The sequence below is a fragment of the Opisthocomus hoazin genome, chromosome 29, assembly GCF_030867145.1.
Source record: "Opisthocomus hoazin isolate bOpiHoa1 chromosome 29, bOpiHoa1.hap1, whole genome shotgun sequence".
Taxonomy (NCBI): domain Eukaryota; kingdom Metazoa; phylum Chordata; class Aves; order Opisthocomiformes; family Opisthocomidae; genus Opisthocomus; species Opisthocomus hoazin.
The window spans coordinates 1,022,467-1,049,585 of NC_134442.1; the positions used below are offsets into that span (position 1 = coordinate 1,022,467).

General features: G+C 58.1%; 1 protein-coding gene and 1 long non-coding RNA gene across 2 annotated transcripts; both read right to left on the minus strand.

Moving 5' to 3' along the window:
• Nucleotides 1-331: 331 nt before the first annotated feature.
• LOC142364749 (uncharacterized) lies at nucleotides 332-2,646 on the minus strand. Its single transcript, XR_012766340.1, has 3 exons — nucleotides 2,567-2,646; nucleotides 2,121-2,218; nucleotides 332-406 (listed from the first exon to the last, which is right to left on the minus strand). It is a non-coding gene; the product is annotated as an uncharacterized LOC142364749 (long non-coding RNA).
• A 693-nt stretch (nucleotides 2,647-3,339) lies between these two features.
• Nucleotides 3,340-4,894, minus strand: LOC142364755 (acrosin-like). The gene is made up of 3 exons (XM_075444882.1): nucleotides 4,639-4,894; nucleotides 4,191-4,336; nucleotides 3,340-3,705 (listed from the first exon to the last, which is right to left on the minus strand). The coding sequence occupies exons 1-3, from the start codon at nucleotides 4,892-4,894 to the stop codon at nucleotides 3,340-3,342; spliced, it is 768 nt and encodes a 255-aa protein (XP_075300997.1).
• Nucleotides 4,895-27,119: the final 22,225 nt, after the last annotated feature.

The window sequence follows — 27,119 nt, forward strand, 5'->3', positions numbered from 1 at the left end:
GGACTCTGAAAAGGAGGCTCTGCACCTTCAAAATGTTGCTTTGAGCCCTTAATATAAGCATTTGAACCTTAAAAGGTGGGTTTGGAACTTAGAAATGAGGGTTTGTACCCTAAAAAGGAGGCTTTGGGTCCTAAAAAGAAGGCATTAAAACCTACAATAAAAGTTTGGACACTAAAGATGAGTCCTGGAGACCAAGCGCTACACCCACACCGTCCCTTGGCAATGACAGACTCACAGCTGAGGATGGTGGCCCTCTTGCAGGGGCGGGCACTGGCGGCGGCGGGGCAGAGAGCGGTGCAGAGTAGGTGCAGGCGGCCTCGCTGTCGCAGCCCTCGTGGAGGCAGCGGCAGATCTGGCCCCGTCTCAGCAGGGCGGGCAGCGTCAGGAAGGAGATGATGTGCAGGAGCTGTGGGGATGGGGGAGAGCATCAGCCCTGGGACCTCCCTGCTTCGGGGGGCAGACCCCAGCCCCACATCCCCCCCGTCCTCGCCACCTCAGGGCAGACACTGGACGGCAGCCACGTCCTGCCCCTCCTCACCACCCTGCAGGCTGCTGCGGGGACGATGTGGCTACGGGGAGGGGATGTGGGGGAGGCGATGGCCCCAGGGCAAGCATCACCCCCACCCAGCCTTGTCCACCCCACCGCCACCCCGGTGGCCTCAGCATCACGGAGACGGGGGGTTCCAGAACACGGGGACAGCTGGGGGGTGCAGAGGAGACAGAGAGGAGCAGTGGAAGGGGGGAGGAGGGGCCCTGGGCCTGGTCCAGGGGCTGCTCGGCCTCGGGGCAGGCCCCACAGGAGCCATGGTGAAGCTGGGCCTGGCTGCAATCGGGGCCCGCCTCCTTCCCATGTAGTCTTGGCCGGCAGAGGTCGGGAGGGCTGTCAGTCTCCTCCCCTGAGGTGCTGCTGCCTCTGATTGGCCCCCTTTGTGTTCAGGCTGCCCCGCTGGGTGCCTGCCCTTCATTTGAAATGTGACCTCTGATTGGCTACCTGGGCTGTCGCTCTGCCATGGTGTGGGGCCCACCCTCCCCTGAGGTGCTGCTCTCCGCTATTGGCTGCCTGAGGGGCCGCTCTCCCCTCCGCCGGTGCCTGCCCTGCTCCCAGGCGATGTGGTGATGAACTCCACAGGGTGGGCTGGGTGCTCGCGGTGACCCTGTGGGCACGGCAGAGCAGGGAGCTTCCGCTGGGGAGGGAGCGGCAGCCATCGCCTCGTCCAACCGCCCGCCCTGCAGGGCTGGCCCGGCCTGACAGCAGAGCATGGAGGGCACTGCCCAAAGGGCTCCTGGGCACGGACAGGCTGGGGGCACCGACCGCCTCTCAGGCAGCCTGTCCCAGCGCCCGGCCGCCCTCTCGGTGCAGAAACGGATCCTCGTGCCCAGCTGAACACACCCTGACGCAGCTCTGAGCCGTTCCCATGCGTCCTGTCCCTGGACCCCAGCAGCAGAGCTCAGCACCTCCCTCTCACGTCCCCTCCTGGGGAAGCTGTGGAGAGCGGTGAAGTGGGACAGTGAAATACGCGGCTGTGGGCAAGAACAGACAGGTTGGGGCCCCAAAAATGAGGATTTTGGCCCTGAAAATGAGGCTTTGCAGGTGAGGACTCTGGACTGAGGCACAGGGAACCTTCCCCCAGCTCAGGGCAAGGCTGCGCCAGCCCAGAGCACGCAGGAGGTGGCCACCTCTGCACCGCGGCACGATTGGCGACTCGCCGGCTTGGCAGGGCGCGGGACCTTTTCGTGCCCGGGGGTGTCTGGGGAGGGGGCAGGCTGCCTAAAGCGTCTCCCCTCCTTCTCCCCTCGGGGTCTCTGTGCTCCAGCAGGGCAGCTGGGGCTCTGCTGTAAGGACTCCCGGGGTCAGCGTGAGCTGTGCTGCCGTGGGCTGCTGGGAAGGGATGGCATTGGGATGCTCCCCGGGCAACCCTGTTTCCCCCGGGGGCTGCCATTTCCCATTTTCCCACCCAGCTGCCAGGCAGCCATGCTGGTGTCGGAGGGGCAGGCTCTGCTCCAGGCCCCAGCTGAGGTGAGGCTGACACTGCCCTACCAAAGCCTCCTGCTACACAGCTGTGGGATTCTGGGAGAAGGTGAGCACACAGGGTGTGTGCAAAGCAGTAACATTTGAGCACCTGCTTCTTGTCAGCATCCACACCTTCCCGAGCTCACACTCCTTCTCTCTCCTCCTCTGGTGATATTTCCACATTTCTTCTCTCAGTCTAGGTTTCTCCTGGAGAAGAGAGGTTGTACAATATGTTGGAAATACCTGTGGTCGCGCCACCCCTACACAAAGAAAACCTTTTGCTTCACGATTCAGGAGCTCTGCCCAGACGTATCAAGCACATTACCCAGGACTAGGAGCCAGGAGATTCCAGAAGCTGAGTTTCAGCTCTGGAGAAGAGTTGTTTTGTGATCTGGGATGACCCCACCTTCCTCCATCACTTTCTCTGTTGGCCAAATGACCAGTGAAACGCCGGCCTGCCTGAGGTGAAGCTGAAGGACTTCATTCTTTTGGTAAGGGCTTGGGCTGGCAGAAGTCACTCTGTGCCTGCCAAACAAGTCCCTTTTGGGAACTCACCTCTTGCAGTCGTGGAACCCCAGCCACTGATGTAGCAGCTTCTCAGCTGCGACACTCTCAGCGAGGCGTCGGGCACACAGACAAGCTGCACGTAGTAGCCGCACTGGACAGGCTGGTCCAATTCCAGCAAGGCAATGTCGTTCCTCTGCGTGATGTTGTCTCCAGAATGACCCCAGCTCTTCCTTCAGATATTGCTGAAGTCTGGCCACCTCTCACACCATTCCCCCTTAACTTCTGGTGACATCTGGCTCTTCCTCATGGCACTGTAACTCCTGCCAGCTTTCTTTCATATTTCCAATTAGCAGATGCTTCAACCAGGTCCTAATCATCATCCCCAGAGTTGTCTGCATGTCACATCATTATTTTGCGTTCTCTTTCTAGCCTCAATGTGCCAGTCTTCTTCATGCCATGGTGGCTCTGAGCACGCTCCTGTCTGACCAGGCATGGTGTCAGCCCTGCTGAGCGACTCTTGCCCTTTGTGCTCTCCTTGACTGCCTGCAGCCTCATTTTGCCGGGCATGGAAATGCTTGCCTTGCGCAAGAGAGTGAATTGGACTCAGGCACGGTTAACTGTGAAACCTGGTAACTTTATTCCAAGAACTAAGTCAGCTTCAGCATTTGTGTGCATGGGGAGGAGAGCGGGCAGCACAGAGCAGGCCTTTGATGCTGAGCCTGCCTTTGGAGCAGCAGGCATTGCCCCAGAAGGAAATGATCATGGTCCAGTGCAGCCTGCGCTGGTTCCTGTTGATCCTGCTGCTCAAGCTTTTTTGCTCCTCAAGCCTTTTTTCCCCTGAGGAACTGCAGGAGCTCCTTCAGCCGAGTAAAGAATTCCACCAGCTTCTGGCGTGGAAATGGACAGGAGCTAATGCTGCCCGACTGTGTTGGTGCTGGTGTTGGCCTTGGCCTCTGAGAGGGGCTTGAGGTGGAGAGAAAATGACTCCATGGCTGTGCTGTTGGACTATCTCTTCTTGCTGAGCGCAGTCCCATCTGTAGCAGGATCCAGTCGTAGAAGTGCTGCGTGGAGGTGTAGACTCCAGGCTGGTTTGGTCTGGCACAGCCTCTCCCCCAGCTGGTCACTCCAACAAGCCAGAAGTAGTCGTAGGTGTTATCTTTGCAGACCAGAGGACCACCGCTGTCACCCTGCAGCGGAGGAGAGAGGGTTAAGGTGGTGTTGGGTGGCCCCGGTCAGCACTCTGGCTGGCTCCTTCTCTCCCGCAGCAGCTGCCAGAGCTGTCCTGACTGCACACAAAGGCTCTGCTCAGGTGCTGGAGCCTACAGAAGCTTGTCTGGCAGGGGGTGGTGGGCCAGTCAGGCAGGGCTCTCTCTCTGTCCTCTTTGCACAGTGATCCTGGATGTGTGGAAGAGGAATGTTGCAGGACTGGGCTCTGGAGCTGTGGGCTGCCAAGAGCACTAGATGGGCTTTGTGGGCAGAGAGCCAGGCCTCTGGGACAAGGGCGGCCCTGGGCAAGGACCTGCATCTGGGCAAGGGGAGGTGAACCCCAAGAGTGGAGGGGACCCAGCAGTGGCAGGCTGACTTGCCAGGCAAAGCACGCGCTGGGGCAGGTTTGGGCGGTTGCCACAGGGCTGCCTGTGCTGTTGGGGGTGGACTTGTAGCACGCTCCTACCTGGCAGGTGTCGATGCCGCCCTGCGGATAGCCAGCACACAAGTTGTGGCTGTGGATGGCCCCTCCGTACCAGCGGCTGCTGTTGCAGAGCTTGATATCGATGAGGCGGACCTTGGCCTCCTGCAGGACATAACTTGGTCCCCCAGCTGTCAGCACAGAAAGGAGTTAACAGCCAGCAGCTCGCTGCCACTTCTCCTCTTCTCCCCCCAACCCCTCCCCGGCGTCTGGCTGAAGCCCTGCCCTAGGGCTGGGCTTTGCGTCTCCAGAGGCACTGTGCCGCTGCTGTCTCCCTTCTGTCTTGCTTGGGGTAATGGGCCAGGCCCACCTCTCCATCGGCATGCACCCCGCAGCCCGACTCTGGCTTTCGCCTCTGCTGTCAGGAAGCCCACCCCGCCTCCCCAGTGTGCCCAGCCTGCGCTCAGGACACCACTCCCTTTTGGGAACTCACCTCTTGCAGTCGTGGAACCCCAGCCACTGACGTAACAGCTTCTCAGCTGCGACACTCTCAGCCAGGCGTCGGGCACACAGGCAAGCTGCACGTAGTAGCCGCACAGGACAGGCTGGTCCAATTCCAGCAAGGCAATGTCGTTCCTCTGCGTGATGTTGTAGTAGTGCTCGTGAACCAGTAGCCGCTTAATAGTGCGCACTTGGGTCTCAGGGCCCAGCTGAGTCAAGTGGCTGGCCCCGATCACCACGTGCCACATGGTGATGTGCCTGCAAGGCAGGTGGAGAGAGGGGTCAGAGGGAGCGCAGCCCCGTGCTGCAAGCAGCCCAGCAGTTGCCTGCCTTCTGCTGCACAGGGCAGAGAGGAAGGCAGCGCTACGGTGGGTGCGACTGCCCTAGCACGCCTTGGGCACAAGGAGTGTCGGGCGGGAGGCTGCTAGGAAGCCGTGGCGTGAGCCCAGCCCTCTCGCGAGCAGTCTCTCAGCTGGGCTTGGCAGTGCCCAGGCACTGGGCGTGTTGCAAGGGAGCGGGATGGGATCCGAGGTACAGAAATGACCACAGTGCCACATGCAAATACAAGCCTAATTTCATGCACAGTGATGTTATCATGTCATAAGTCGATATCATACAGTACAGAAAAATCATCAGTCTGACTTTTTCCCCAAGGTAATAAACAGCACGGCAACGAACACATAAAGCAAATATGGGTTTAAATACCAGAGACATTTGATCAAAGTCATAAGCATTTTTACCAGCGACTATTTAACTGACACAGAAAAATGCGTATAACATAATTTAACAAAATCTAAGAAAACTGTTTTAACTCCCGCTTCTCAGCCCTGCTGTTATTTCCGCGCCACACTTGGGTGCCATATTTAATGTTCTTGTTTGGCTGCCGCCGGCAACTAAAGCGCCATGTGGCCGCCCCTCCCCCCCGCCGGGGTGCGGAGGAAAATGGAAAGAAACAGGCAGAAAACTGGTGGGTGGGGATAAGGGCAGTTTAATAGAACAGCAAACAGAGGGAACAGCAACAACAACGTTACAGATGAGGAGAAAAGCACAAGACAAACCGCCCAACCCAGAGAGTCGTTCTCCTGGACCGGACCAGTGCCCGCGCTCCCGAGCCGCGAGTGAGTTCCCGCACCCAGCTGCCCCCCACTGGAACCCAGCATGGTGGCACATGCTATGGAATACCCTGTTCCGTTTGGTCAGGTGGGGTCAGCACCCCCAGCTGTGCCCCTTCCTGGAGTCCGGTGAAAATTCACCCTGTCCTGGCCAAACCCAGGACACTCTGGAACAAAACTCATCTTCTGTCCTAGCACATGCGCACTGTGTGATGCGTCTACCCAGCATGCTTTCTCTTTCTGTTGTAGTTTGCCTTGTGCATCAAAGCTACTGCTTCTTTCTCTTGCAGGTCAAGGTCCAGAATATGGGGCCAGTGGTAAGGATGCCCTGAGTAGGATCCAAAGGCTGATGGCAGAAGGTGGCATGACTGCTGTGGTCCAGCAGGAGCAGAGTACCACCATGGCGTCCATGGGCGGCTTTGGCAACAAAATCATTGTGAGCCACCGGATCCACCGCAGCTCTCAGACTGGTGCAGAGTCTGCCTTCGTTCAGGGCACATCAGCACCGCAGTCCAGCTCACAGCAGCTGGCAGCCGAGCTGGAGGGACGGATCCTGTCGGAGTCTATGCAGCTGTCAGAGCATGGCCTGAGCCCGCGGACAGCCCCTGGTGGGAGTGAAGGACAAAGCGCTGGGGATCTGGACATGCTGGAGCAGGCCCAGTCCTCCATGGACACTGAGGGACCAACTGAGTATGGTGACCTAACTAATAATAACCATCTTCCTGACAGTACCAACTTCTACAGGAATGAGAGCACCAGTGGGGAGTGGCAGAAGAGGGAGAGACTGAGCCGTGTGTTGGTGCTACCCTTGTACTGCTCAGCAGAGACCTGTACCTCACAGCTGGCCAGGAGCTGGAAGAGTAGGGACGTGTGGCTCTGACAGGATGCTGGCGGTTCAGAGGGCTCCTTGATCCTGGGTGAGTGGGAAGGGACAAGGACTGCAAGGGAAGCCATGGGGAAGAAAGCATACTTCACTTGCAACATTCCCACTGCCAAAGCGTTGGCAGGAATATGAACCATACTGGCTGCACATCATGCAGATTTTGAAGCCCCATGGGATCCCCTGAGCTCAGCCCTAACCCTGCAGTTCGGTCAGTGTCATCCTTTGTAAAGCTGCTTTCCTTTCCTCTTTCCTGCCCTTATATGCCTGGGGGCTGGTGAGTAGAGTGAAGAAGGCCTGCAGCATCCTTCTGGAGACAGGCAGTCCTACTGGGCAAACCTGGGCGTGGTGCTCCAGCTCCATCGCTGGAGTGGAGGAGTCTTCAGGCCATAGCCCCGCTCCATGGCACACCACTGCTTGCCCTTTGGAGCATGCTATTCTGAGACCTGTTCTGCCCGCACTGTGGTCTTTTTTGGGAAGAACGGGGCTTTGGCGAAAGCTGCATGGCTCAGGATCTGCTGCTCAGTTGGGGATCTTTCCTTTTTAGAGAGTTAGTTTAGCACTTGGTGGGAACCTAAGCAGAGCTTCTGTACAGAGGGGTAGAGGGACAGCGGCTGCTGCTCTCTAGTCAGGATGCAGTTCGTGCAAGGATGTTCTAAGCTGTGCCAGTATTAACGTGAATGAGCCGTCCCAGTGGCGTGGTGCCAGGACTGAGCTGCACCTCCTTGGCAGGGGGCAGGAAACGTCTTTCAGCTCCAGGCCAGGCTGTGAGGTATGGGTCTGTGATGTAAGGTGTTGCATGTGAAAGCTTGACCTTGTACAGGTAGTTTATAGTGGAGATATCAAGGCTCTGGCATTTTGGTTTTAGTCTCAAATGTGATTTTCCTTTTCATTTGTAACTCTCCATCCCTAGCAGGCTTGTGGAGGAAGGACAGGGAGAGCGTGAGTGCTAATGAGGGAAACACCAAAGATCAATGTCATTAAAATATGACAAACCCTTGCTTGACCTACTGTCTTCATTTGTGTGGTGATTGTCTCTGTGTTCGGCCGTGGGGTAGGTACATCCAGCTCAGAAGCTCAAGGTAGCTTACAAATGTCAGATGATGACCACCCCCTTCGCAGGAGGAAAACAGGCTTAGCCTTTGAGTTGGAAGCCCAAAACTGGGAAATGGGGAGGAGCATTTGGGAGTCTTGCTTGCAAATTGTCTTTTAACCAGTCTAGAGATGAGCAGGCACTTCTGCGTTTCCCACCATTCAAGTACTGCAACAGGGAGAAAGAGGAGCGTTGCTCCTGTCGTGCTTAAAAAGATATGTAGAGATGAGCACCGTCTGTCGTAGGCAAGCAGAGAGTGGTCTTTCTTGCTGACCTCAGAGCAGAAAAGTGGTGCAGTATCTGGCTGTCCTGGATAAAGAAATGCATGCCCTGGTGTTACCACTCTGTGGTGAGGGATGCTTCCCCTGCCGTCTGAGCACCTGCTGGCAGCTGCTGTGCTCCTGCTCAGCTCCTCTAGACTCTGCGCTGCAAAGACATTACAATAAATAAGGCTGTCATTAGGCAGCACTCAAGCTCCCAGTCAGAAGAGTCTGTTAGAGAACATTAAGCAAATCTTCTCTTAAATCACAGCCTGGAAATGAATCTTAAATCAAATCAGCTGCTGCCAGGCCTCATTGCAGAGTGTTAATGAGTCTCTAAAACCTGCCCTGAGCCAAGCACATCCCTGATCTGACAGGAGAGCAGCCTGAAAAATGGGATTCCCTTGTGTGGCGAGAAGGGTTTCGGGCATCCCTGATTGCCCCAGTGTGGGGTGGCCTGAGGATGTGCTGGCACTTGGGGGCAGGAGGAGCTATGCCTCAGCTGCAGGCTTGGGCAGACAGGGCGGTGCAGGCCTAGGTAGAGCTGTTTACTGCTCTGCTTGAAAACAAACTAAAACAGAGCCTGGAAAAAAAAACTGCTTCTGTTTCAGCTCAGCCTGGCATCTCCTCTTCGCTCTCCCTGCACAATTCCTGGAAGAGCCTTGAAGGCCTCTTCTTGGTAGATGTGTTGCAGAGCATTTGCAGATGTCCATTTCCATAGCCAGAGCCAAGTGACCTGCAGGACAATTTCCATCACAGTTGGAGAAAGGTCTTCTGGGATGCCTCACTCTGGCAGATTCTCAGAGACCTGGCACACACCATGGCTGGGCACTCTGGCCTTGGCTGCTGTGCAGAGGCTTGAAACCTGCTCTGCTGAGGACTTCCCCTTAGTCCAGTCCTGCCCCCACTGGAGACAGTGGCAGAGCAGGCAGTGAGCTCCAGTGGAAGCAGGAGCAAACCACAGCTGCTGTCTTTGGATGTGGACTTGAGACATCTCTGAAGCTCCAGAGCAGCTTTTTGTTCGAGGCTTCTAGGGAAACTCTTCCAGATGAGGTAAGGATGGAGGCCTGGTCAGAGCAGGCAGGTTTGATGTTTCTCCTGACCCACTTTGTAGCTCTGGGCCAAAGGCTGGTAACAGCTGCAGCCTGACTTCTGTGTTCATACAGGTTTTAAGCAGGAACAGTGGGCAGGGTGGGTGTGGGTGGCCTTAATCTTCACATGCTGCCTTGGACATGCTTTGTAGATGACCTGCTGTGGCCACACAACTAAGCAGGTGCTCTCAGTGGTGGTGGGCTTGTATGTAAAGAGAGCAATGCTGTTTTTTTGAGTTTCAAACCTGAAATCTGCCAAGCTCAGTTTCTGTCCCTGCCTGAGACCTGATGGAGGGGGATGGGTGGGTGGGAAGAGTGAGGACGGGAGGGAAAATTGAGTACACTTATGCCATGGATTCACTTCCCCCCCCCAGTGCAATTTACTTCTGATGCCTTCCATGCTTGTTGTGGAACAAAACTCTCTCTCTGCCTTGGACTACCCTGTTCTGGCCCAGCAGTCTTCCTTGGTTGGTTTGGGCAGGGCTGAGCTGACCTTGTACCCTCAAACAACACCCCTGAACCTGAGGCACAGAGCCCTGCGTGGAACAGGAGGTGGTGGGATTGCCCGGGTCCAGGACAAGCGCAGCAGCGGCATGGAGCTCCTTCCCCAAACCTCGCAGCTTACCGGCTCACTGCAGTGTGGTAACGCAGCGCTGAGACCAACACCCTGACAGCAGCGATGTGGAAATTCAGCAAGAGCTGCCCGAGGAAACCAAACCAGAGCTGTGCATGCTTGCTGGCCCAATTAAGGAGGCAAAATGAGAGCTTTGCTGCTTAGGAGGAGGAAATCACCTTCAAAACCAAAAGCTTTCTCAGCCTTAGCCTGTCAGGAGCCTTTAAATGCGATAACAAAATCCTGGGGAAAGGAGAAATACGGTGCAGAGAATTTTATTTAGCTTTCAAAAGGCTTTTGATAAAGTCCCTCAGAAGAGGCTATTAAAGAAACTTGGTCACCTCAAGGGCGAGGGGTAGAGTCCTCCTGGAGATGGAAGCTGTTTGAGGTGGGAATTGGAGTCCAAAGTAACAGCCAGTTCTTGGTGTGGAAAGAGGTTAATGGTGGGTTGGACGGGTTCTCTAGAAGTCCTAATGAGCTGTAAGAGGAGGGGAACAGCTGAAGATATAACATTATTTAGGTTAGCTAGGAAGAGAGAAGGTGCCAGAAGCCTTGGGCAGCAGGAGGAGGTAATGGTTGGAGCTGCTGTGCTGGAAGGGGGCTTTTGTATGAATCCTTCACAGGATTGACCTGCTCGGTTGTTACTGAGCCGGCGGATGCTCTGGCACCCCCGATCCACCCAGTTGAATTCGATCAGCAGGGACATCTTCCAGTAGACCAGGTTGCTCCAAGCAAGCATGCGGATCTAGTTGGACTGGATGACCTTGAAATGTCCCTTCCAACCCCAAACCATTTGATGAGTCTACGACTGGAAGGGTTCCAGGTCAGGCTGGATGGGGGTTGGAGCAACCCCATCTACTGGAACATGTCCCTGGTGATCCAGTTGGACTGGGTGGACCTTGAAGGGTCCCTTCCAACCTCAACCATCCAATGAGTCTGTGATTGGCAGGGTTCAAGGTCAGGTTGGACGGGGCTTGGAGCAAGTGGATCTCCTGGAAGATGTCCCTGGTGATGACTGGGGGGTTGGACTAGGTGGACCTTGAAAGGTGCTTCCAAAGAACTTTCCAACCCCAAACCATTCTCTGAGTCTGAGACTGGAAGGGTTCAAGGTCAGGTTGGATGGGGCTTGGAGCAACTGGATCTTGTGGAAGATGTCCCTGCTGATCTAGTTGGACTGGGTGGACCTTCAAAGGTCCCTTCCAACCCAATCTATTCGAGGAGTCTATGAAGGTTCAATAGACCAAGCCACCGATAATGGTGGCAGCGGGATTCAAAGAGGGATTGTGGGACCAAGACAGCACAGACATTAGTGACGTGGGCACCAGCCATGGCGGAAGAAGCCGGTGGCAGCCCTGTCACCAATGGCAACAGGTCTGTGGGTGCCACGCACCGTGAGCAACGAAACAGTGGTGGCTGTGATGTCACTATGGGTCTCTGACACGCCCACACAGGGGTAAAAAAGGGGTCGCGCGGTGGTGGGGCCTTCACTCTGGAGGAGCCCCCGGAGGAGGAACACAGGGATGAGCTCCCCCGTGGCTATGACCGGGAAGGGGCAACCCGTCACCGTCCGGCGGACCAAGGTGGACTTCTGGAACGGGGCGGGGGTGGGGCACACCTCCATCATGCCCAGCATCACCCCTGAAGGTACAACTACCCACCTCCCCTGCAGCCACATCGTGGTGGCCAACGGTCGCGTGGGAGAGATGCGGGGCTGCGGCCATATCCGGGGTGGCACCATCTGGGGCAGGCGACTGTGACGATGCGTTGCCGCTGCCACCACACCGCGGCGGGAGGAGGCGTGGGAGCGCGGGGTGGTGGTGGATGGTGAGCGTGACCTGGTTTTCTTCTGCTTTCCAGAGCGAACAGCCATCTGGGACAGGGTGGCTGCCTACGTTGAAGAACGTCTCCTGCTGCACAAGGTAGTCCAACACCCGTTGTCCTCCTGACCCACCCGGACATGTGGGGTGACCCCCATCGCCCCATGGCGTGGCCTACACTTACTCTTCCCCACCCCAAAAAGCTGGAAACTCGCCCCAAAATTCCCCCGTCGATGGACAAAAAAGGGCTTGGGTGAGGGTGGGATCACCTCTGGTAGGTGCTCTTGGACCTCAGGGCTGGTCTTGGTGGCTGGAGACCCCCCCGGATGCCTTTTCTCGCTTCTCACGTGAATTGTTGCGCAGACTCAGTCACCCTCTGCCATTGTTCCTTTCTGAGTAGGGGGTCAGTGAGTCAGTGGTCACCATCTCCCCGTGCCGCAATCACCTTTTACCTATCAGGCTCGCAATCTTGGCAAACCTGGTCAGTCTCTTCAGTCCGTTTCACAGAACCACACTCCATCATTTCTCTTGACAAAAACACAATTACCCACTAGGGTTAGCGTTAATGGTTACCTGGAGAATAGACCTCTGTTCCCAGACCTAATGTCCAGGTGGGTCGGGCTGTACCAGGAACATGGCAGCACTGTTCTTGTTTATGGTCAACTGATTCTATCACCCTGGTTACAGAGGGACTTGGCGTCCCTCGCCACTGCCCCGCCTTCATGTCTCTGAACCAGGAAGGGGGGCAAGATCCATCCCGAAGCACCATCCGTGGTCACGGCCACCTCCAGCTCTTCCCACTGGCCAGTCCTCACCTTTCGCTCCTTCTCTTCTGCTCCAGGGGATCCGAATTCCCACCCTCGGGTGCTTCAACCTCGTCAGTGAGCAGATCCAGGTTGGAGAGGAGGTCGTGACTATCCACTGGCCGGTGTTTCGTTTGGCCAGGAACCTGGCGGAGGTCCGGAACCTGCCGGAAGTCCACAACCTGGTGGACGACAAGGCCTACCTGCCTGGTAAGGTGGTGGATTAGATCTTGGTTGGTCACGCAGTCATGGAGTCCCTTCCCTGGGTCTGAAATTCTTCTCTAAAGCAACTCCCGCTCATCAGAGAAGTCCAAAAAATGGGGTTTTTCTGGGTGACGTGATGGGAAACGCCATCAGAAGGACCATGGCGTGAGCGTCTCCATCCTCATGTGGGTTTTTTTCCAGGCCACAAGGAGCTGGAGCCCCTCAAATACTTCAGGGTGGCCACGGAGGCCTCCGTGTCCCGGAGGAAGGTGGAGGACTGCATCCACGGCACCACGTCCCAGCTCTCTCACTGCTTGGGGACTCGGGAGAACATCGCCTTCATCCTCAAGGACGTTGGGGTGCTGCTGATCGATGGCACGAAGGTGCAGATGAAGTTCTATTACAACTTCATGAAGGCGTTTTCTGGGAAGGAGAACTTGGAAAAAGTCATCTTCAAGGTGAGCGTTGTGGTTTCTCCGTGGCACGGGCGGTCCAATGGCGACGTCCCCGGCTGTGGCCCACCAGGACATGGCCAACCACTCAGGCCAAGAAGGAGCTACAGTCGTCCTACCAACTGCCTCAGGCTCCTGCGATATTGAGTGCCTCAGCCATGTTGAAGACGTCCTGCCCTCTTCCGGTTCCTCCAACGCTGGGTGCCTTGTCCATGCTGAGGACGTCCTCCCACTGTTGGGGTCCTCCAACACTGAGTGCCTTGTCCATGAGAAGGATGTCCTTCTATCTTTGGGCTCCTGCAATATTCAGTTTCTCAGGCATGCGGAGGATGTCCTGCCCTCTTCACGTTCCTCCAATGTTGAGTGCCTTGTCCATGATGATGACATCCTCCCATTTTTGGGCTCCTCCAACGCTGGGTGCCTCATCCATCAGGAGGATATCTTGCCACCTTTGGGCTCTTCCAACGTGGAGTTCCTCACCCATGCTGAGGACATCCTGCCATGTTTTGGCTCCTCCATGACAGGTCCCCCAGCTGCTGGACATGATGGAGTCGTGGCGGACACCTGTGGCTTCACTGACCTCATCTGGCCGTGCCATCGTCTTTCCCGAGTGAGTACGTCGGTGGCTGCAGCCACTGTTTGACGCAGGTACAGTTGGTCCTTGTGACCACGGGTGGCCTCTTGATGCCCTCAGGTCGTAGTCGCTCCCAAAAGGGAGATCTGACGGGTAAGAGGGCGATTTAGGCAATGCCTTCTTCCCGTGGTGGCCTGGTGACTCCGTCTCTCTGGGTTGTCCATGAGGTGGGCTTGAGAAAAACATGGTGGGCTTGAGAAAACTGTGGTGGGCTTGGGAAAAGGTGGTGGGCTTGGGAAAACGATGGCCTTCACGACAACGCCAAACATCTGCCCGCGCCTCTTGGGTTACGCCAGTGTCTTCTCCTCGCCTCCAGGTTTGAAATGGAGATTGCGGCCAAACTACCACCCAAGAAGACCTTGAGGTGCGGCTCCCACGATGAGGAGTGGATGAGACGAGAGACTCTGCCACGTCTCGGAGGAGGCCATGAAGGTGAGGCAGCTCCCGGTTCCTTTCCACCATGCGCAGGAAACCAGACAGGGAACTCACCGGTAATTTCTCCTAATGACTCGTTTGCCTCCACCAAAACGGAGCCCCAGGGTGGGATATCCTCAAGAGTACGGTGGGAGGAAGGTCACCCAAGACCCTTCCTCCTCGGAAATGACCTCCCCCGGCGTCACCCAGCTCCTCGTTCCCAAACCCGGATAGGGGCTGCGAGGGGAGCAGAAGGTCCCTGCGTGTCACCGTCACGGCGACGCTCTTCTGACAAGGTGTCTCCTCCTTGCTTCCAGACGGATTTCCTGGTTTTCGCTTTGCCGACAGCCCAAGGCCGGCCACCAGTCCGGTACCACCATGCTGCAATATCACAGTGAGGCAGAAGAGGAGAAGGTCCCAGGGCAGGTGAGGCTGAAGACTCTGGTGTCTGCACGGGGTCGTTTCTGCCCCAGGAGGTGGGAGACGCCCCATCCCTGGGAATGTTGATGATCAGGTTGGATGGGGCTCTGAGCAACATCATCTACTTGAAGATGTTGAAGACTGGGTGGACCTTGAAAGGTCCTTTCCAACCTCAAATCACTGAAAGGGTTTAAGGTCAGGTTGGACGAGGCTTGGAGAAACCTTGTCTACTGGAAGATGTCCCTGCTGATCTAGTTAGACTGGGGGGACCTTGAAGGGTTCCTTCCCACCCAAACCATTCCATGAGTCCGTGATTGGAAGGGTTCAAGGTCAGGTTGGATGGGGCTTGGAGCAACTGAATCTACTGGAAGATGTCCCTGCTGATCTACATGGACCTTGAAGGGTCCCTTCCAACCTCCAACCATTCCAGGAGTCTGTGATTGGAAGGGTTCAAGGTCAGGCTGGACGTGGCTTGCAGCAGCCTGATCCAGTTGAAGACGTCCCTGCTGATGGCCGTGGGGTTGGACCCGATGGACTTTAAAAGGTCCCTTCCAATCCCAACCTTTCTACGGCTTTCTGACCCAGCCCCGAACGCTCATGGGGGGAAGGCAATGCCCGGAGGGGTGGAGCTGCCAGGACCCACCCCATTCCCTAAGGCTGGTTCTTCTCCAGCCCTTCAGGAGAACCCCTCGAGCATCCTTAGGTAAGACCTCTCTTGTTGCGTCCCTCCAGGGCGGTCTCCGCTACCAAAATCCCACCTGCGGCCAACCAAGCTAAGGACAAACGCCAGTGGAAAGTCCAAGAACTGCAGCAAAACCCCAAAGAACGAGAAAAAGGAGGAGGAGGAATAGAACTGAGCGACAAATTCCTCATCAACATCGCCGAGAAGATGGTCTTCCCACAGCACGCGGTCTGCCCCTCGATCTCTCCCAAGCACCATGAAGCAGTGCGGGAGTCCTCCCTTCGCACTGCGCATTCAAATAAGTCTCCTGCGGGTGCCATGGACCACAGGAAAGGCTGCCACAACCCGTTGCCTTCCTTGCAGACCCTGAAAGCCATGTACACAATGCTGGAGGAGCTGGTGCTGAATTGTCCTGCCTGCAGAGTCGACGAGGAGCTGCAGAATATCTTGCAGGTCTGGCATGTGCAAAGAGTCGGCTCCACAGGGGCTGCTCCTCAGCCTAGGGCAGGGGGTGTCCGCTCTTGAGGGGACAGTCCCCACCGCAGCGCCATGCAGAGAGAGCACACTGCGGGGAGGGTGCCCACCTCCCTTGGGTAACCAGGGGCTGCCCACCAGGCTCTTCTGGGGCACAGTGCCTGCAGAGGGGGTGGCTTCCGCCTCCCTGCAGGGCCATAAGGTTGGCCTGGGGCCTTTGTCTCAAGCCTGCGAGGCACGCACCACAGGCTTTGCTGGAGGAGATCAGAGGAAGCCTTGATGGACCGTGCGAATCCAGTGTGGGAGTTGAGCAGTGCTACTTCTGCTGCAGCGGGTGTCTGCCGCTAGGGCTCATCAGTGCTTCTCTCTTCCCAGATGCTGTTGCCTTTCACCAGCTCAGAGAGAGCAGTAGTGGTGCGTAGGAGGACCCTGGGCAGGATCAGGAGCCTGAGCCACTTGCTGGACAACTATCACTCCCTGAAGGTAAGGACCGGGCCCCTGTCAGCCAGACCATCTTCCATTCCCTGCCCAGCGCAGCAGCCAGCAGCTCAGAGGTGCCTGCAGGGCAAGCCTGGGCACGGGTCTGGGCTCTTCACCGGCCTCTGTGCTGCTGCAGGGGTCTTGGTCCATGGGCTGTTCTCTCCAGGACCCCCCTCTGTGCCAGGAGCCAGCTCTGCCCCCGGTGCGCTGTGGGATGGGACAGCCCGGGGAGCGTGGTGGAAGCCCAGGCCTGGCAGCTCTCCCTGCGCGGGGCTGCTGCCCAGGTCGAGCTGCTTTGGGAGTTGGGGCCGGCAGGGCCCTGCACAGCTCTGACGCACCTGCACCAAGCCCCCCAAACACGCTCTGGGGTTCAGGGCTTTGGCCCCAGGTGCCTGTCCTCATCCTTTCTACTGCTCTTCCTCCCTTGCCCAGGCTGCTCAGAAAGAGGACAGCCCTGCCTCCTGCGGACAGATCCAGATCCTGATCCTCGGACAGCTGCCTGGATGTTTCCTCCTCCACATGTCATTCAAGGAAGAGGAGACTGTGGCTGTCTGCTCCCTCTTCATATTCAACCGCCAGCAAAAATGTAAGAGAAGCTGTGGTGGGCTGCAACCATCCACACACCAACATCACCCGATACATCTGCTTGTCTTCCTGGGTGCTGAGATGGGCCATTCTTGTGCTTGGTGGAGGCACCAGCATGTCACCAGCACGGCCTCTGCCGCTGGCCCACACGCTCTCTCCCAGACTGTTCATCGTCCCATCTGGCCAGAGCTGCTCCTTCACCCAGGAGCAGCCCAAGCCCACATCTTCCCCTCTGCCCTGAAGAGCCTGAATCCCTGCCCCGCAGCCCTCCAGCCGTGTCAGCTGTCCCCCACATCACCGTTATCCCAGCCATGGTTGAACGGTGGGACAGCACGCAGAGCTCAGCTCCTGGGAGTTTCCCAGGCCAGCATCATTGGCACACAGACACGGGAGGCCGGGTCGCCCTTTCGTTGATACCGCCGTGCACCACCTCCTCCCCTGACTGTGGGCCATAACCTCCCTCCTTAGCCACTCCCAGGTCAGAGCTCTTCCCAGTATTTGGGAAGCTTGCTGGCCCAGCTGCTGTGTCTGACGGACTCTTGTGCGTTTGCCCCGCTCTGCGGGCACGGCACTGCCAGAAGAGACGGCGCAGCTCCAAGCGGAGTGGGAAGCGGAGAGCAGCTCCCTGCGCTCTTTGCCCAGCGCCCGTCACGTTACCGAGGTAATGAGCTCCCCCCTTGCTGGGGCTCTTGTCTGTGGACTCAGCGGGGGGCTTGGGTGAGCAAAGGCATCCAGAATCAGTGGTGATGGCGTGGCCTCTCTGTCCCAGGTGAGAGGGTTCTGGCTGTCCGCGAGCAGGGAGGATGTGAGGGCTGCACTCCAGTGTCCCAGCAGCAGCTCCTGGCCACCAGCAAGCCCTGGTTCTCTGTAGGGCCAGCACACTGTGTCCACTAGTCCAGCCTCCTCCCTCACCCTGGGGCTCTCTGTGCTTATCCTTCCCCGTGCAGTGACTGCAGCCCCAGCTGCCAGCTTTCTGGCGGGCACTGCCACCAGCACTGCTGGGCATCTCTCGCCAGGGTTGCTTGCGCTGCCCAGCTCAGCAGCACAATCAGGGTACTCGGTGTGACTTGTCTTTGCTTCATGCCTTCCTCCCATAGACCTTGGGCAAATACCTCCATCCTTCTGAGAGGACAGTCATCCCATCTGTCTCGGAGAGGAGAGACACAACCATCTACCAGATGTCTGAGAGGAGAGACACAACCTTGGGCGAATACCTCCATCCTTCTGAGAGGACAGACATCCCATCTGCCTCTGAGAGCAGAGACACAACCATCTACCAGATATCTGAGAGGAGAGACACAACCTTGGGCAAATACCTCCATCCTTCTGAGAGGACAGTCATCCCATCTGTCTCTGAGAGCAGAGACACAACCATCTACCAGATGTCTGAGAGGAGAGACACAACCTTGGGCAAATACCTCCATCCTTCTGAGAGGACAGACATCCCATCTGTCTCTGAGAGCAGAGACACAACCATCTACCAGTTGTCTGAGAGGAGAGACACAACCGTCTACCAGAAACAGGTGGCCAGTAGCGTGATGGATGTGGTCATGGAAGACCCTGACTTGTGGCTGATGGACGCAAGTGGGCTGTGGCTGGATTGCCCTGCCTTCGGCCCCACCAGGCCTTGTTCTGCCTCCCTTTCCATCCCTTCCTCCCTCCCTCCCAAAGCTACCTGTCTCGGGCACCTGAAGCCACTTCAAGCTGCGTTAGCATGTTAGCAGCCAGGGCCTGGGGTGGTGGGTAAGGTGGTGGCTTGGCCTTGGCTGGCAGTCAGGCGGTGGGGTGACGGCTCCAAGCACCCTCCCTGCCGTGGTGGGGCCCAGTGGCTGCCTGGGGACCTTTCCAGGCACAGACCTTTTCATAAGAAGGAAGTTCTCTTTTGCATACAGGCCAGAAAAATGCAGGTCCTCCTGCCACACCTGATGGAGGTCCTGCAGAAGGGTAATGAACATATCAAGACAAAGGCCCTGGTTGTTACCCAGAACATAATGGGTCGCCTGAAGAAGAGGGAGGCCAGCTCCGTCGCTGTGCAGCTGGCAGAGAAGCTCCTACCGCTCTTTGATGAGGTGAGGCTGATGGGGCAGCCTGAGCCCCGCAGATGGGCACTGGGCAAGCGCAGCTGCCCTTCAGCCCAGCCCTGCGAGCAGCGCTTGGAGCAGCCTCTTCTCCTCTGCTTTCTGCCCCGGGCTCCTGTGGGATGGCTTCGGGTTCTGCAGCCCAGCCCAGCTTCTCCCTGGCAGCTGCTCCCAGAGCCCTGAGGGCTGCCCAGCTGCACTGCGGGGCAGGAGCAGACGTTCTCCCCAGACCCCAAGGCAAGGGGCTGAGGCTGAGCTGGTGGGGCATGGCCCGGAGGCATTGCTGAGCACCAGCCCCCTGGTCTCCTCCTCAGCCCGTCCATGGGGAGCTCTTCTCCAGCATGGCTGGTGCCGCTGGTGGGGAGTGCTGGGTGTCTGGGAGAGCGCTCTGAGGCACAGGCTCTGCCTGGAGGAAATCTCCTGAGTGGCCTTTCACGAGCCCATGGCCGTTCAGCTGTGGCTGCAGGTCTGGCCCACAGCTCCCGTGAGCAGAATCCGACTCGGGAGCACCTCCCCTCCCATCAGCCATGCTAACGCTTCTGCTCACATTGGGCAGAGAGCTACTGTTGCTGAAGTCCTGCTGTGCTTCTCCCTGCCAGGAGTTCAGCCAGCTGAGAGAGCTCTCCATCAGCCTCTTCAGAGACCTGATGAAGACTGTGCGGGGGAACAACAAGAGGCGGATGAAGACCAATGAGCGAATGGGCCTGCTCCCGCTGTTCTTGCGCATGAGTGACCAAATGCAGAGCGTGTCCAAGGTACAGCTGTCAAAGCTCAGCAGTGGTGCAGGGAAGAGAGCCCCAGCCGCGTGGGCCAGGGCACGTCCCAGCTTCCTAAGGGTGGGATTGGCCCAGGAACAAAGCCAAGAGTGGGGGACGCCAAGTCTCCTTCCCCGGCCATGGTGCCATCTCTCATTTTCTGCTGCTCTGCAGGCCTCCGGGGAAGCCCTCCTGGCTGCGGCGAAGCTCCTCAGGTGGAAGCAGCTCAAGCGCCTGGTGTGGACCCAGCAGGCGTGGAGGATCGGCGAGTGCTTGGTGAGGACAACCCCCAAGCCTTCGGGCCCAGGCTGGGTGAGGGCTGCTCCCTGGGTCTCAGCAACGGTGGGTGCTGGAGGAGGGCCTGCTCCGGCCTGCCGGGGAGGCTCTGCGATGTGGCCATGTCCATGTGCTCTCTGCAGCTGGCGTGGGACAGGAGCAGGGCTGAGGAATACCTGGAGCAGAGCCTGCCGTACCTGCGGGATGCCCAGGCCCCCGTGTGAGAGGCGGCCATCAGGTTCATCGGTGAGCCACCGCCCCCGGTCCCTCTCTGGGCAGCCTGGCCCCAGCCCCCGCCGCTGCGCTGGCAGCGAGGAGCATCCCTGGGGCTGCCGGAGCCCCGGCTGCCCCGTGCGGGGCCTGGGCCTCCCTCTGCCCCGCTGCCCATGCCGGTGGGCTTGGGGGCACCTTGCTCAGCCCCCCTTGGCTGCTGCTCCTCCCGGGGGTCACCCTGTTGAGGGGGTGAGAGCGTGCAGCCGAGCCGGCAGGGCCGGGGGCTTCGCTGCCGGCAAGGTGCTGGGGAGCGGGGGGTCTGACGCAGCTTTGTGCCTAGGGCTTGCTGCACGGCCCCTGGGGATGCAGAACAGGGCGATGGTCTGCGAGATCTGCAGCGGTGAGTAGGGAGCCTGGTCTGGAGGGGATGCCGGGGGGTCTCTGCAGGCACGGGGGCTCATCTCGGCTCTGTTTCTGTCGGTCACAGCCATGCAGACCCTGAAGGAAGACTGCGAACCCTCCGTCCGTGCCCTGGCATATCAGACCATCCACATCCTGAGCTCTCCCTGGGCGCAGCCAACATCGAGATGGACCCTGCGAGCGCTGTGCTTCTGGCGCCGCTGAACCGGGCAGTGCGGCAGCTCCTATTGGGACCGCGGCTCTGTTTCAATAAAGCTGGTACAACAAGCCCAAACCCCCAGTGTCCTTCAGATGTGCAGCGCCCTGAGCGTGCTGAGCGGACAGCGTCGCTCCTGGCCTCTCCCGCTACCTGCAGGACAGCTCATCCCTCGGCACAATGTGGCTGTCGTTGTGTTTGACACATTGACCCCTCGGCTAGGCTTTCCCCCAAAAGTCGCTGGGTTTGCTCCCCCCTGGAGAAGTCTCTTCTTTAGCAGGGCAGGGAGAAAATGGTACATGGCAGCACCCACGGAAGCAGGGTTGCCTGGAGAGCGTCCCGATGCCATCACTTCGCAGCAGCCCACGGCAGCACAGCGCACGCTGACCCCGGGTGTCCTTGCAGCAAAGCCCCAGCTGCCCCCACTGGAGCACAGAGACCCGGCGGGGAGGAGGAGGGGAAACACTTGAGGCAGCCTGCCCCCTCCCCAGACACCCCCGGGCACGGAAAGGCCCCGCGCCCTGCCAAGCCGTCGAGTCGCCACTCGTGCCGCGGTGCAGAGGCGGCCACCTCCTGCGTGCTCTGGGATGGCGCAGCCTTGTCCTGAGCCGGGGAAGATTCCCTGTGCCTCAGTCCAGAGTCCTCACCTGCAAAGTCTCATTTTCCGGTCCCAAATCCTCATTTAAGGGGCCCCAACCTGTCTGTTCTTGCCCACAGCCGCGTATTTCCCTGTCCCACGTCACCGCTCTCCACAGCTTCCCCAGGAGGGGACGTGAGAGGGAGGTGCTGAGCTCTGCTGCTGGGGTCCAGGGACAGGATGCGTGGGAACGGCTCAGAGCTGTGTCAGGGCAGGTTCAGCTGGGCACGAGGATCCGTTTCTGCACCGAGAGGGCGGCCGGGCGCTGGGACAGGCTGCCTGAGAGGCGGTCGGTGCCCCCGGTCTGTCCGTGCCCAGGAGCCCTTTGGGCAGTGCCCTCCATGCTCTGCTGTCAGGCCGGGCCAGCCCTGCAGGGCGGGCGGTTGGACGGGGCGATGGCTGCCGCTCCCTCCCCAGCGGAAGCTCCCTGCTCTGCCGTGCCCACAGGGTCACCGCGAGCACCCAGCCCACCCTGTGGAGTTCATCACCACATCGCCTGGGAGCAGGGCAGGCACCGGAGGAGGGGAGAGCGGCCCCTCAGGCAGCCAATAGCGGAGAGCAGCACCTCAGGGGAGGGTGGGCCCCACACCATGGCAGAGCGACAGCCCAGGTAGCCAATCAGAGGTCACATTTCAAATGAAGGGCAGGCACCCAGCAAGGCAGCCTGAAAGCAAAGGGGGCCAATCAGAGGCAGCGTCACCTCAGGGGAGGAGACTGACAGCCCTCCCGACCTCTGCCGGCCAAGACTACATGGGAAGGAGGCGGGCCCCGATTGCAGCCAGGCCCAGCTTCACCATGGCTCCTGTGGGGCCTGCCCCGAGGCCGAGCAGCCCCTGGACCAGGCCCAGGGCCCCTCCTCCCCCCTTCCACCGCTCCTCTCTGTCTCCTCTGCACCCCCCAGCTGTCCCCGTGTTCTGGAACCCCCCGTCTCCGTGATGCTGAGGCCGCCGGGGTGGCGGTGGGGTGGACAAGGCTGGGTGGGGGTGATGCTTGCCCTGGGGCCATCGCCTCCCCCACATCCCCTCCCCGCAGCCCCAGCGACCCCGCAGCAGCCTGCAGGGTGGTGAGGAGGGGCAGGACGTGGCTGCCGTCCAGCGTCTGCCCTGAGATGGCGAGGACGGGGGGAATGTGGGGCTGGGGTCTGCCCCCCGAAGCAGGGGCGTCCCAGGGCTGATGCTCTCCCCCATCCCCACAGCTCCTGCACATCATCTCCTTCCTGACGCTGCCCGCCCTGCTGAGACGGGGCCAGACCTGCCCTTGCCTCCACGAGGGCTGCGACAGCGAGGCCGCCTGCACCTCCTCTGCACCGCTCTCTGCCTCGCCGCCGCCAGTGCCCGCCCTTGCAAGAGGGCCACCATCCTCAGCTGTGAGTCTGTCATTGCCAAGGGACGGGGTGGGGGTGGCGCTTGGTCTCCAGGACTCATCTTTAGTGTCCAAACTTTTATTGTAGGTTTTAATGCCTTTTTTTTAGGACCCAAATCCTCATTGCTATGGTACAAATCCTCATTTCTAAGTTCCAAACCCACCTTTTAAGGTTTAAAGACTGATGTTAAGGGCTCAAAGCATCATTTTGAAGGTGCAGAGCCTCCTTTTCAGAGTCCAAAGCATTGTTTATAGGGTCCAAAGTCTCCATTTGTGGACCCAACCCTCATCTTTAGCTTCAAAAGCCTGCTTTTCAGGAGCCAAAGCCTCCATGTAGAATCGAAACTGCTCCTTTAGACTTAGAAGTCTTGTTTGTTTAATGTCCCAAGCTTCATTCTGAGGGTCTAAAATCCCATTTTAACAGCACAAAGCTCTGATTTTCAAACCCAAAGCATCACTTCAGGGCTTAAAACCATCAGAATTTCAGGGTTCAATGCCTCAATGTAATTTCCAAAGCCCCATTTTCAGAGCCCAATGTTGCATTCTTAAGCCCCAAGCCATCCTTTGGCGGGTCTAAACTCTACTTTGAAGGGTCCCAAGCCCTCTTTTACACCTGAAAGCCTCCACTGGAGTGCCCAGAGCCCTCTATTTGGGACGAAATCTCCATTTCTGGAGGCCATGGAGGAACCAAGTCATTCCCCTCCTTTTCTGGGTCTAAAGCGTTCTTTGTAGCATCTAGCCCATCCTTTTGAGTGCCCAGAGCCCCATTTTCAGGGCTGAAGCCCTCATTTATGGGATCCAAACCTGTCTTTTATCACTCACAACCTTCTTTTAGGGCCCACAGTTCCATTTTGAGGGTCCTAACTCTCATTTTGGAGGCAGAAAGCCTCTTTTTAGGCTCCAGAGCTATATTACTAGCATCCAAAGCATCATTTTGACTTTCCAAAGTCTTAGCTTTGGTGGCAGAGCAGAGAGCAGCCTGGTCCCACTGAGCGCAAGGCTGCTCTCCTGCCTCGGCTGCCCTCTGCCCGCCGTTGCTCTGCACACCGCTGCCCACGCGATGACCCACAGAGGTCCCTTCCAACCCCTAACACACCGCCCTGGCAGTTTGCCTGTGGAGCGCTGGGGACAGCTGCCCAGGGGAACGGGGAGATGGCTCTGCCCCGTCCTGCTGTGAGAGCAGGGCTCGGCCCTGGTGCTGAGGGCACTGAGCGTCTGCCTTGCTGCTCTCCAGCTCCTCCGGCGTGCGTGGAGCCCTCCGTCACCAGGCATGGGATGTGTGCGGCTCCAGCGTACGCACCCGTGGGTGTCCCAGGGCACACGTGGAGATCCCGCCTGGACCCGGGGAGTGACAGCTCTGCAGCCGCTCGTTCAGGCGAGGTGAGCACGCTTTGTTTTTGCTCTGCGTTAGTGGGGCACGAAGCACTCAGCCCAGCCCTTGAGCGAGCTGTGCATGCTTTCAGCCAGCTGGCACTTGTGCCGCTGCTCAGGAGAGCCCCTGCAGGTGAAATTGCCGCCTTGGCTTGAAAAACAGGCCAGCACATCCCTGCTCTTGGGCTGTTGTCCTCTGCCCTCGGTGATTCCTGCCCTGGCAAGTCCAGGAGACGCCTCTGTGAATGCCCGCCTGTGCAGTGCGTGTCCTTCTGGCCTGGGGCCTGTCAAAGCAGATCTCCCTGCAGCTAAGTGATGGCTGGGAAATGCGTACCCTTGCAGCCCCAGTGTCTTCCAGTGACAACCTGCTGGTCAGCTGAGTCCCCAGGGCTGGCTCAAAGCCTGCACAGTGGGACGCAACTGCTGCCTCACAAGACCTCTTTCTGTCCTACAAGAGGTCGATGGTGATAGCACCATCTGGAGGGCACAAAGCCTTTTTTTAGGGTCCAAACCCTCCTTTGCAGGGTCAAACCCTCATTGATAAGTTGCAAGCTTCGCTTTTACAATTCACAGACTCTTATTAAGGGACCAAAGCATTCTCTTGAAGGCCCAAAGTCTGATTTGAGTGTCAAAGGGCTCCTTTTTAGAGTCCAAAGCCTTATTTGTAGGGTCTAAAGTCTCCTTTCATGGCACCAAAGCCTCATTATCTGGATCCATAGCCTAATTTAGAGGATCCAGTCGGCAAGCTGGAGGGTCCAAAGCCTCATTTTAGCATCCAAACTGCTCATTTTGGGTACAAAGCCTCACTTGTTTAATGACCGAAGCCTCATTTGGAGGCTCCAAAGACCTGTTTTTAGCATACAGAGCCCTAGCTTTTGGCACCAAAACATCATGTGAGGGCAAAAGTCCTGATTTGAGGGTTCAGCATCTCATTTTCATTTCCAAAGCCTTATTTTCACATCCCAACGCCCCATGCTTCAGGCCCAAACTCTTTTTTGGAGAGTCCAAAGTCTCATTTCTAGGGCCAAACCCCTCTTACAGCTCTAGGCCTGCACTGGAGTGTTTCGTTTTATGGGGCAACAGAGGAACCAAGAGGTTCCCCTCCTTTGCAGGGCCCAAAGCGTCATTTGTAGACACTCTCCATGCATTTTAGATCCCAGAGCCTTATTTGCAGGGCTGAAATCCTCATTTTTTTGGGTCCAAAGCTGTCTTTTATTAGCCATAGTCTTTCTTAGGGCACACCGTTCCCTTGTTAGGGTTTAAACCCTCACTTTCAGAGCAGAAAGCATCTTTTTAGGATCCAAAGCTCTATTGGTAGTGACCTCCCCAGGGCCAGGACTCTGCGCTTCCCCTTGCTGCACTTGTTGGGGCTCTGCTGGGGCAGGGTGCGACCCTGGGCTGGTGCAGAGAGCAGCACCACGTCGTGACTCTGTGCAGGAGCAGGGTTTTGGGTGCCACCGTCGCGAGGCTGCGCCCAGCAGTGCAGGCTGGTCGGGGAGCAGCGCCCCGAGACGTGGGGGCAGAGGGTGCGGGAAGAGGGGGACAGGCGTGGGGTGCTGAGCGATGGGGCACGGGCTGGCCCTGGAGCCCCCCGGGCTGGAGACATCTGCCCCGGGACCAGCGCAGAGCTGCAGGCCTGGAGCTGGGCAGCACTTGCCTTGGGGGAGAACAACAAAATAGTGCCTGGCACGCGCAGAAGGACCCCTCAGCGTTCACATCCCACCCCTCCCTGTAAAAGAAAAGCTAAAAAGGGTGAGGACAGCAAAGCCATCTGCACTGTTGGTAACACTGAGACTTTTTCTGTCATTTGCATGCGATTCTTTTATTTGGCTAATGGGATCTGGGAGCCCTTGAGGTGGCCCTGCGTGTGGCGCAGCTGGTGGCCCAGTCCTGGTTCGGCCGTCTGGCGACGGCCCCTCCAGGGTCCCTGGTGTGGTGCTGGCCTCTTGTTGGCTGGAAAGTCCTCGGAGCTGCTGGTGCTCCTCTTTGGGTGTGGCCGTGGCCCCCCGGGGGCGTTCCCTGCCCCAGCTGGTAGTGGAGGGCCTGGGCACAGCCTCCCCAGGCTCCTCCTGGGGCTCTTCTTGCTCCGTGGGGATGGCAGCGGGAGCAGCGGGGCAGCTGCCAGGTGCCCACCAACAGCGGCGCATGAGGTGCCGAGGAGCTCGTCCGTGCCAGATCTCGCAGGGCTGCCGGGGGAGGCAGAAACCCTCCTCAGGAGGCAGCAGGGCCGGGGGCATCTTGGTCAACGTGGCCATGACGGTGTCTTCCACCATGGCTGCCTCCAACCCCCTGTTGTCAAAGATCTGCTCCAGCTCCTGCTGGACCCAGGGCTGCAGGGTCTGCAGGAGCATTGGGTGGTTCTGGAAAAGGTCCATCCCATTCGGGGTACAATATAATACAGACAATAATAAACTGTATAGCGCAGTCCCATACCTACCATACCCACGATACCCACAATGGCTGCAAAACAATAAAAACTACACAATACGTACTGTACAGAGCAATGCATACTCTACATACAGTAATCTACATGCAACATATTATAAAACAAAATACCTTAGAAAACTAAACACTCGAGAATGACCAAGCGCCACCCCCACCCCTTCCCTTGGCAATGACAGAGCCAGCATGGAGCGTGCTCCATCTGTGTTTCGCTGTGCTTTGTGCAGGACAGGATGGCAGTGTTTGGCTATGCTTGGTTGATTTGGCTTGCACATCCCTGCTTGCCTGCCGCGGCTGTAAGCAGATTGGCTCTTCAGCCCCCAACCAGGTGCCTACTGCCTGTAGTAGTTCCGTTCTGCGGTGTCAGTTTCTTTGGGAAGGACCTGGTGGCAAGTGGCTGCGCAGAGCGGGGTGGCAGTGAACTTCCCAAAGAGGCTATGGTGCCACACTTGGTTTTCCCGGCTAGCTGTTAGCAGGCAGCACTGGGAGGCAGGCGCTGCTGCCTGCCACGAGGTCTGCAGAGCCTCGCCCCGCAAGCAGAGCATTCAGCGGGGGTCTGCTGGGGGTGTCCGAGCCCAGCTTCTGCCTCCCCTCCTGCTCGGAACCCTCCATGTTGCCCGCCCCCCCCTAGAATCCACCGTGCCCAGCACCCGGAACCAGCCACTCTGTGACATCAGCCACGGGGCCAAGGGTTCCCTGGGCAGCGGGA